Source organism: Malurus melanocephalus, unplaced genomic scaffold, assembly GCF_030028575.1.
Source record: "Malurus melanocephalus ecotype Western Australia unplaced genomic scaffold, MMel_1.1 scaffold_181, whole genome shotgun sequence".
Classification (NCBI taxonomy): domain Eukaryota; kingdom Metazoa; phylum Chordata; class Aves; order Passeriformes; family Maluridae; genus Malurus; species Malurus melanocephalus.
The window spans coordinates 128,488-139,150 of record NW_026623413.1 but is presented as its reverse complement, the minus strand read 5'-3'; the positions used below and the strand labels follow the sequence as shown (position 1 = coordinate 139,150).

The following is a 10,663-nucleotide window of genomic DNA, read 5'->3' as shown; positions in this document are numbered from 1 at the left end:
ACCCACGGGTGGGCTCAGCCCTTCTGTTCCACTCTTGGACATTGCTTTCACTCCAAGCATGAAGTTTGGAAACRTTTTCTCTGCTGAAGCTGTTTTTTTACCTTTTGATCAGGACCTGTGATTAATCTCCTGTGGAGTAGGAATTTCGCTGCTGGGGGAGCAGGGGCATCAGGAACCAGGCCAGGACATTTTGTGCATCTTTTGCTGCCTCTGCCCACTGCAGGCTCTGAGCAAACTCTGCCACAGCTCTATTTGAGCTCCCAGAGCAGCAGGAACCCAACTCCTTCCCATCACTGCCTGGTATTGTCAGCCCTTTCACAACCCAACAAAGAATTTGTTAAATTAGTATTACCCAATGTGCATAATCGGGAGGAACTAGATACTAAATTAAAACATCAAATACCTTTAGCTTTAAATGAAAACTACATAAAGGGGGTTCAGGCATGGCTCTGGCTATCACTTACAGCCAGGGTGAATACTGCTGGAAAAGCTATTTTCGTGCAGATGTGGAATTCAATGGGAAAGACTGACTCGTGTAGCAACATCAATCAAAACGTCGGCGGGGCTGGCAGCTCTCGACAGTAAGGCAGGTTCAAAGGTCACGGGATAAAGAAAAAGCCAAGCTCTGGTTCAGCTCTAATATCTCCTCGCTGGAAGTCTTACCAAGGTACCTGCCCCCCTTCTGCACTCGCAGCTTTCATTAATCTTCTTGCCATCTTTTTTAACTAGTCATGCAGAACCGCTCGATAGCGAGACATATAATGGGGAGGCCCTGTGCCTATTACCAGGTTAACACTCTGTTAAGCCCCAGTGCAACAATGGAATCAGAATTTAAAGGAAATCTTCAGCTGCAGGGTGCAAAGCGGGCAATTAAATTACAACCTGAAGTTACCCATGTACTCCATGACCTAGGGAACACCTTTGTTTAGACTTCCCTTCATACTGAGGCTATTTTGACRCAGCAACTGAGATGTCTCTGCTTTATGAAAACAAAAAACAGGGCAGATAAAGGATCACAGCGAACGTTGCTGAAGTGTTTCAGGTAAATGAACAAATAAATCCAATTTCTGCAGCTTTGTAAAGCCCAGCTGAATGGGAGAGGCCCAGGGTAGGTGCCCGGCTCCCTGGACATCCATCACGGCCACTGGGACCACAGARCACCAACACAGGCACTGGGCAGTGACACTGAAGTTTCTCCCCTGTCCAAGTAATGTAAGAGACATTACCAGAATCAGATTTCCTTTAAATTATACTATTGCAAAGGGATATAATTGTATTAAACGTATTATGTTGCTTCCTTAAGACTTTATATTATGTACACTTAATTGAGATACAAAGCTCTTTTCAGCTATAAAAATGACAACTACTTTATTAAGGCTTAAATCTTATTTCTTCATGATAGGATGCTTCCTTTCAAGACTCAAAACATTCAGAATTTTTCATGATAATCAGGCTGAACCTGATTTAAAGAAGATGTTGGTGCCCARTGTTGTCAGGTTCTAATGGCATTGGAGCAAGCCAGCAAGGCCATTACCTCTTCCCTCAGTCTAAATCCAGGGAGTCTGATTTAATTTACAAATAAAACTGCAAATTCTGACCCAGGGCTACTACAAGGGCAAACAAAAATCATCAGCCATCCCTGCCTACAATCCCCCCACTAATGGCAAATGAGATGCCAGAGCTTTCCGTTTTCATTTTCTGTCCTGACTGAAGGCAGCTCTGAGTTGTGTGAACTCGCAGCACAGGAAAACTCAGCCTGTCCAGAACATCTCTGAGCTGTCCATCAGCATTCCCCAGGTCACTGCTGAAGCTGCTGAGTCCTTTCACACCCACAGGTGCCCCCAAACTCTGCTGCACCCCCAGCTCGGAGAATGAATGAACAGCACAGGGGCTGTGCACTGCAGTTACACCAGAGCAGCATTCTGCCTGCACTGCCAATTCTAGAAATTGCCCTTTCTAGAAAGAAGGGTCACCTCTGGAGGATGGTGTAAACCTTCTCCTTCTCAAAGCCATGAGAGCAGATCTCAGCTGGTGTAAACCCTTCTCATCCTCAGAGCCATGAGAGCAGATCTCAGCTGGTGTAAACCTTCTTCTTCTCAGAGCCATGAGAGCCCAGCAGAGCAGATCTCAGCTGGTGTAAACCTTCTCTTCCTCAGAATCATGAGATCCCAGACCAGCAGAACATATCTCAGCTGGTGTAAACCCTTCTCCTCCTCAGATTCATGAGATCCCAGCCCAGCAGAGCAGATCTCAACTGGTGTAAACCTTCTCCTCCTCAGAGCCATCAGAGCAGATCTCAGCTGGTGCAAACCCTTCTCTTCCTCAGAATTGAGATCCCAGCCCAGCAGAGCAGATCTCAGCTGGTGAAACCCTTCTCCTCCTCAGATTCAAGAGATCCCAGCCCAGCAAAGCAGATCTCAGTTGGTGAAACCCTTCTCCTCCCCAGAATCACGAGAGTCCAGCCCAGCAGAGCAGATCTCAGCTGGTATAAACCCTTCTCCTCCTTAGAATCACGAGATCCCAGCTCAGCAGAGCAGATCTCATCTGGTTCCAACCCCACAGCACTGCCTGGGGAGGGAAAGCAGCCCCAAACCCACAGCCCCAAACCCACAGCCCCAAACCCACGGCCCCAAACCCACAGCCCCAAACCCACAGCCCCAAACCCACAGCCCCAACAGGACAGGCACGAGCACCTCTGAAAGAGGAGATGGAGCATGTTTGCCTCACAAGAGATAAAAACATGAAAACAAAATATATTGCAGAACTCAAAGGCCTTATCTGTGCTCAGTCTCTCTTTGCAATAATTCATTCAAGAAAGATCCGGGAATAATTTTTGATGTAAACTCTGCTACAAACATACATCACAGTGCTGATAAAAATCACAGACAAAACTTGTGAAATACAGTGAGTTTCATTCCTTTATGCTACTAAAATAACTTTTTTCCATTTAAAATTCAAGAGATACTGATCTGCTGTTCAGTTCCCCAAAATGCATCATTCTGAGATGTCACACTAAAAGTCTTTTCTGCTGGCCTAAAATAATGACTTTTGGAACATCTTTAGTGAGTTGGGAAAAGGTCAGCAGTTTCAGAAGGAAGTATTTTCTCCTTTTGGAGCTGTGCTGAACAATTATTTAGTAGGAGAAGTTTGAGATGTTCAGACTAAAATGAGCAAATAAACCCCACTGTAATGGTTGGCTTTGTTGCAGCCTGTCATGACCTCTCCAAAACCACCACGACTTTTCACTAAACATTCCCCAGTGCAGGTTCTGCCTTTCTGCACCTGGGCTCAGTTTGGGGGTTCAGATTCCTGGGTTGGAGGATTTGGGTACAAACATAATTTGCCACAGGAACCAGTGCTGCCTCTGGGGCTGGAGAGGGGTCTGAAGTTCCAGCAGTGAAAACCTCAGGTCTAAAGTCAACTCTAAATACARCCTTTTCTGTGGGCACTGTTTTATCCCCTCAAATGTTTGCATTTGCAGTGAAATGTGGCCACAGGGCAGAGGTGTGACCATGTCCACAACTGCCCCTTGCACTGCACAAAAATCCTCATGGCCTTCACTGCTTCTCCTTGGGATGGTGCCAACCAAGGACCAGGAAATCTCGATGGAGAGACAGGAAAGAAGACAATGACTACACCATGAACATGGAGTAGGAAGGGGTAATGAAGGGGAGAAGGATATAGTTCAATAATTGCTGATAAAATCTGTGGCAGCCATAAATTTACTCTTCCAAGAGAATTCAACAGATCATTACCTCTGTAAATATGTATCACATAATTCTCCCTCTCTGTCACCTTGCAGATAAGTACTTAATACCAGCATCTCACTGCCCTGCAGAGGCACAAGTGCAATAAAATCCATCTGAGCTTTTGAACTGCAGTCACTTTTTGATAGTAGACAGTTCCAATTTGGCCCCACCGGGAGCCATTGCCCAATTCCCCCAGGGCCCATCYTGTGCTTTTTAAAACAAATTTTCCAGATAGAGACTCATTACTCCACTGACACAATTTTGAAGTTGCACTGCACAGAGGCAGCTGTGACTTCTGGGTGAGCTGGGACATGCAGATGTCCCCAGTGCTGGTGTCACTGCCCTCCTGCCCAGCCCCACCACAGGACACAATGCCCAGAGCGGCACCTTCAATCCCAGTGACCCCACAGCCAGGGCTGAGGCAAATTCACACTGAGCTGAACTCGCTCTATGCCCAAGATCCTCACTTGCAAAGACGTTTAAAGCCAGTCTGGAAGTTAAAAAGTTAAAAAAATTGCAATCATGTTGAAACATGGGTTTGCTGGCAGTGCTGCAGGGCTGGAGACAGCTGGGCAGAGCCAGGGCTCCCTTGGTGTGGCAGTGGGCAAGAAGAGGAGTGAAACCATTAGCTGAGAGCAGCATCAAAGGACATCGTAAAATGTGTGTCTGTTTGTGCTGTGCTCTCTCTAACAGAACCCAGTCAGATTAAAAACATCCTGTAATGAATAAAATACACCTAGAGAAAGAAAAGGACGTGGTAGCAATAATTCTTTGGGCATCGAGCACATCCAGGGAGGCAGAGAAGAGAGAACATAAATAAAAAGGACTACTCACTTGGGCTTTTTTCTTCCGCAAGGTCACAGGCACAGAGGAGTTCAGAATCGATTGAAATGGGTTTCTGCTTAATCCAAAACTTAGTGCTGGCCTTCTGATTAGTAACAGGGTCTATCTCTACCTTGTCTCCAGAAATACCTGAGATGAGAAAGAATAGAGAGCCACAACAGTGATCTGTTTAACCGATTTCATATCAGCCGTTTGACACACTTTATAAATCTTAAATGGGCTGAAGGTATATTGCCCTTCTGGGCTTTCTGAAAGCACAGGAGCTTTTGAAATCAGAAGCAAATGGTTATCAAACTGCATTGATAATCTGCATTTTATTCTCCTGCATAAGCATAGCAAAAGAAAGAAATATCACAGAAAAAATTCCTCTAAACGCATACAGAGCTCYTCTGGAAGCAGCAGCTACACGAGCTGTGAGATTTATAGGAGATAGTGCTGGTTTTGCAGTCACCACTGCTCTGTGTAATAGACACTATCACCAGTGCCCCGCTCCATCTGCTCCACAGCAGACACAGAATCTCACAATAACAGAGCCAGACACTCAGAATGTGCTCAACTGGGAGGGTCCCAGCAGGATCAGTGGGTTCAGCTCCTGGAACTGKGCAGGGCACCCCAAAATCCCCCCTGTGCTGAGAGCATTGTCCAAATCCTCTTGAGCTCAGGCAGGCTCAGTGCTGTGTTCATTTTCCAGGGGAGCTATTCCAGAGCCCAACCCTGCTCTGGGCCAAAACCCTTTTGCTGATACCCAACCTGAAAGTTCCCTGACTCAGCCTCAGCTGTTTGCTCGAGTCCTGTCCCTGCTCAGGAGAGCAGAGAGATGGGTACCTGTCCCTGAGCTTCAACTCATGAGGATGCTGCAGGTCCACAAGGAGATCTGACCTCACTCTCCTCTTCTCCAGGCTTAAAAAACAAAGTGTCTTCATCTGCTCCTCACAATATTCCCCTCCAGACCCTTCCCCATCCTCCTTTGGATGCTCTCTGTCATGGTTTTACACACTCTCTAATGGATTAATGCCTTTTTTGCATGGTGGTGCCCCAAACTGCACACAGCACTCAGTGCTGGGCACGGAGAACCCTGCTGGAACCAGCCCAGGAGTGCTGACACAGCTCAACAAACTTCCCAGGCAGCTTTTCACATCCAGGTGAGCACAGCCTCAAAAACAATTGGGTGTCCTGAGCCGTGAATTACAGGGTGAAGTGCGTGACACATTGACAAAAGGAAGCAATATAGAAAAAAATATTTAAATATCATTTAATATTTCCATTTGTGGATAAACAGCAGAGAGTTTTCTGCCTCCTGAGAGTTCTGACTCGGACACTTTCAAACACATCCCATTTGGCTCATCTGAAGCACAAAAAACCCTTAAAGAAGCTGACAAAGAAACTTCTGTGAGACGTGACCAAATAAAAGTTGCCCCACATGCGCGACTCTCCCGGGTGGTATTTCTTACTGGTCATGTCTGAATCTGTAAAAATCACAACCATTTGGGCTCTGAGCACCCCCAAAGCCATCGAGGCAGGACTGGGTGGGGYTCAGCCTCACCCACCCTGTGCTGGGATGGGATACAGAACACCCCATCAATCCAGCAATGTGCTTTGTCATTAAACACGTCACATCACACAGATCACATTGCAATTTAGCATTGTATCAAGAGTCCAATTAACAGCCAGGCTGCTGGAACTCTCTAATCTGAGTGGGCTGAAGCTGTATCTGGAGCACATTTTGGTTTAATTTTGGACAGATTACGTAAAATCGGTGTTGGTATTTCGCTGTAATGGTTCATTATTTCAAATGGCATTTGCTGTAGTTTCAGGAAAATGTGAAGTTGATGATACAAAATCTTATTTTCTCACAAAAAAAGGCAAGGGAAGTTCTAAAAATAAAGGTGCAAATTCTTGTGTGCGAGTGCTGCTCCTCATCCCTTCCTCTAAGAGCATCACACCTAGAAATATTCTCAAAAAAATKTCACTGTTTGGTCCTGCAACTTCAGAATTCACAGTCAGTCAATACTGTTAATGCACCTTGTTAATTTGATAGGATTTGTCAGGTAACTCCACTGGAAAATTATATAAAACTGTTCCAGATGAACAGATGATAGTGACATGAATTAAAGTGATAGAACAATAGTGGAATATAAACCAGAAATGACACCCAAAGTGGCTGTTGATTTATTGCCATCCTGAGTTTGGTTCTGGGCTTCCATGTATATTAGTGCTACAAATCTGGGTCCATTTAGCAGCGAGATGCTCATACATACATCACCAGCTCCTGCTCCAAGCCAAGGTCACTCCCCATTGCATCAATCTTCTCAGCAGAGGCTACTTCACCATTTTGTAACCATCTCAGATGGAACAGACTTCCTCCTCTTTCATCTTTTTTTTATCATGTAAAATACACTTTAACTTCTATTATTTTTATCTGCAAATTGTTGCTGTATACTTCATCCATTATTTCTATATCTCGACATCACTGGCTCAAGCTCACCCACATCCAGAGAGCACATTGACAAAGAATGTTGTCTTTTTTTTGTATTATTGTTCTCACAATCTGGATGTGTTGAAACCTAAAATCAAAACAGTATTGTGTCTGTGGCTTCTGCAGTCTCTGTCTMGCAGCACAAATMTCTCACACTCAAAAATCAAAWAAAAATGCTTTCTACTATTTTTWAAATTTATTYATTTTGTCAAAAGAAATGCCATCAATGTAYAGGTCCAATAATACCGTTCTGTTCTGTTTTCTTTGCTGGGGTCTGCAACTGCCCCCCCTTTCTGAAATTCTTGCCAGCAGTTTTCCCAGACAATATTTCCCTGTTAGTTCTGCTAATGTAACACACAAGCAAAAYGTGTCTTATTCCTCCACAACCTGATAGAGCCTTTGTGAAACTGCTGAGAGTGCTTCTGTGTGTGCATTACTCTGTGATATGGGCTGAAACACAAACMCAAGACCTTAAAATGACACCTTAAATGCAACAACCCCATCAGTCAGGGCTGGGCACTCCCCCATGGCTGTCCACAATTTACACAGGGCTCTGCACAATGGAGAGAAAACCAAACTCACTCCTCTATTTTTAATAAACCTTGTTTCAAATTCAACCATCAAAACAGATAAAACATTTMAAAAAGTGCAATGCACTCCAGCACAGCCCCTGACACCACTGACCTGCCAACAAGGAGCAAAGSAATGATGTGAAATTCTGGGGTGCCTGAGAGACACTGCTTTGTGTAGAAATGATGGCCCAAAAAGGCTGCAGAGGAAAATCTTTGCAATTGGCCATCACCAAACAGCTCCCAGACCACTTATTATGAGCAAAGGCAAAAAATCAGCCCCCTTTTTTTCCATTTCAGAAGGAAAAGGCAGTCTGTCTCTCACTCACTCACAGGTAACGTGTAACACTCATCAGCCCAAACCTGAACACCCTCTCTTATTTTACCAGCATTGCTCTTTAAATATCTTCTAAAAATTCAGGAGAAACCCCAGCAACTCATTCTGGCTTTATCAAAAGATTTTGATTTTTCACATTTGCCCAAGCTTTGAACACCCTGCTGGGGTTTTCTCAGATTTTTAAAAAATAATTAGATTATAAAACCCCATTCAGTGCACTGCCATCAAAATCACACAAGTTCACAGATTGTTATAAAAGGGAAATTTTATGGTCCTTACAGCACTGGGCAGGGTCAGCTCCTCCACTGCTGCACAAGTTAAGCCATTTGTTTCATTTAACAGCTCTTCTCCCTTAACCATTTATCTTTAGTGATCTGTCATGACCTTTTCAAGCTCTCATTTCTGACACTTCCCAGATACAGTGAGTCAAACTTCACTGGAAGCAAACGATCACACCCCAGAGTTTGCTCAAACGCAGCCAACATGCCCAGCACTGCCCTGCTCCTGCACCAGCAAATAAATCCTGCCTCAACTAGACAGCTCAAAATAAACCAAAAAAAGCCTCTTCTGCAAGAATTTTACAGACATGTACTCTCACGTGTGCTCCAGGATGGAAGAATGGAGAGAGTGTAGTGACAATAATACAGGTACAGTTTCACAATTCTACAGAATTCGACAGAATATATGTGTTTTGCAAACATTATGGCACTTTATATCTTACTGCTGAATCATTTCTTTATGGAAGTATTTGCAGGAATGTCACAGGTCACCTACCAATGCATCATTAATCAAATTTTCACAATTTAAACACAAAGATAAAAAGCCATTCAATCATTTTAAAACAGTAATGGGGCTTTTATAATTCAGGATTCTGTCAGCCCTTGGCCTTCGGGTTTTCAAAAGCGCTCAGCAAGCCAATAAGGACAATATAAAACCTTTAGAGAACGCTCATTTATTTTGTTTCACCTCAAGTTTCCACTAGGTCGTTAAACTCTTTCAGTCTCAGAAAAGGAAAAACCCAATAATTCCCAATTTTGCAAAGCCTCATTTAAAAATAACAAAACAGTTGGCAAGAAGCTTTCCATTAGGAAGCCTAGACTGAAAAAAAAAAAAAGAGCCGAGGTCATTAAATAAAGGCCTTGGTTCAGAGGCAACATGTGCAACTGATTGGGGATAATAAAAATACTCCAGGATTTTCAACCCAAAGCAATATTTTTAACTGCTGAAATGCCAGCAACACTTTCAAATGGCCCATGAGAAAATGGAGCAAGGTGATAATGAGTGTTTCAAAAGGGGTGAGATGGCCCAAGGTTGGTGTGAGGGGTTTGCTTGGCACAGCATTTCCATTTACCTAACTGCACGTCCGTGGTGAAGCGCAGCCGGTGGATCATGCTGACTTTGAAGGATTTGTAGTGGTGGCTGCTGAGCATGTCCTGGACTGTGGCAATGTCGATCTGGGGATCTTCCTCTGACACCTCTTCTCCTCTGGAGCCTGCAAAACAAGGGCACAGTCCTGAAGGAAGGTTTGGCACACGGGGTGAGCTCAGCTGGCACGGACACGGAGCAAGTGAGGAACAGAAATGCTCGGGGTTGGGTTACTGTGAGGAGAAAATGCCACCCTCCATCCCAGACAGAACCAGAGAGGCACTAAGGACATGATGACGGGCGTTTGTGGGCACGTGTGGAGTGGCACACCATCCCAGTGAGCCCTGCCCAGGCTGCCCTGACTGCAGAGATCCCGGGGCTGAGTGGGTACCCACTGCCTGCTCCGGCCAGAACTGCCCAGAAATCACCCAGGGGTGGCCCCAGAGATGTCTGTCCCCAGACGTGTCTGTCCCCAGAGGTGTCTGTCCCCAGAGGTGTCTGTCCCCAGAGATGTCTGTCCCAGAGATGTCTGTCCCAGAGGTGTCTGTCCCCAGAGATGTCTGTCCCCAGAGATGTCTGTCCCCAGAGATGTCTGTCCCCAGAGGTGTCTGTCCCAGAGGTGTTTGTCCCCAGAGGTGTTTGTCCCCAGAGGTGTCTGTCCCCAGAGGTGTCTGTCCCCAGAGATGTCTGTCCCCAGAGGTGTCTGTCCCCAGAGATGTCTGTCCCCAGAGATGTCTGTCCCAGAGGTGTCTGTCCCCAGAGGTGTCTGTCCCCAGAGGTGTCTGTCCCCAGAGATGTCTGTCCCAGAGGTGTCCATCCCCAGAGATGTCTGTCCCCAGAGCTGTCTGTCCCCAGAGGTGTCTGTCCCAGAGATGTCTGCCCCAGAGGTGTCTGTCCCAGAGGTGTCTGTCCCCAGAGATGTCTGTCCCAGATGTGTCTGTCCCCAGAGATGTCTGTCCCCAGATGTGTCAGTCCCCAGAGATGTCTGTCCCCAGAGATGTCTGTCCCCAGAGGTGTCTGCCCCAGAGGTGTCTGTCCCAGATGTGTCTGTCCCCAGAGATGTCTGTCCCCAGAGGTGTCTGTCCCCAGAGATGTCTGTCCCCAGATGTGTCTGTCCCCAGAGATGTCTGTCCCAGAGATGTCTGTCCCAGAGATGTCTGCCCCAGAGGTGTCTGTCCCCAGAGCTGTCTGTCCCCAGAGATGTCTGTCCCAGATGTGTCTTTCCCCAGAGGTGTTTGTCCCAGAGATGTCTGTCCCCAGAGATGTCTGTCCCAGAGATGTCTGTCCCCAGAGGTGTCTGTCCCAGAGGTGTCTGTCCCCAGAG

General features: G+C 45.9%; 1 protein-coding gene across 3 annotated transcripts in view; it reads right to left on the bottom strand.

Moving 5' to 3' along the window:
• The window catches only part of MAPKAP1 (MAPK associated protein 1), an 80,518-nt gene that overhangs the window by 7,819 nt on the left and 62,036 nt on the right, over positions 1-10,663 (bottom strand). For all 3 annotated transcript variants that reach the window (XM_057372899.1, XM_057372900.1, XM_057372898.1), the window contains 2 exons: positions 9,326-9,466; positions 4,584-4,721 (listed from right to left, as the gene is read on the bottom strand). In XM_057372899.1, the coding sequence (XP_057228882.1) occupies positions 4,584-4,721; positions 9,326-9,466 (279 nt within the window). The remainder of the gene's footprint in view (positions 1-4,583; positions 4,722-9,325; positions 9,467-10,663) is intronic.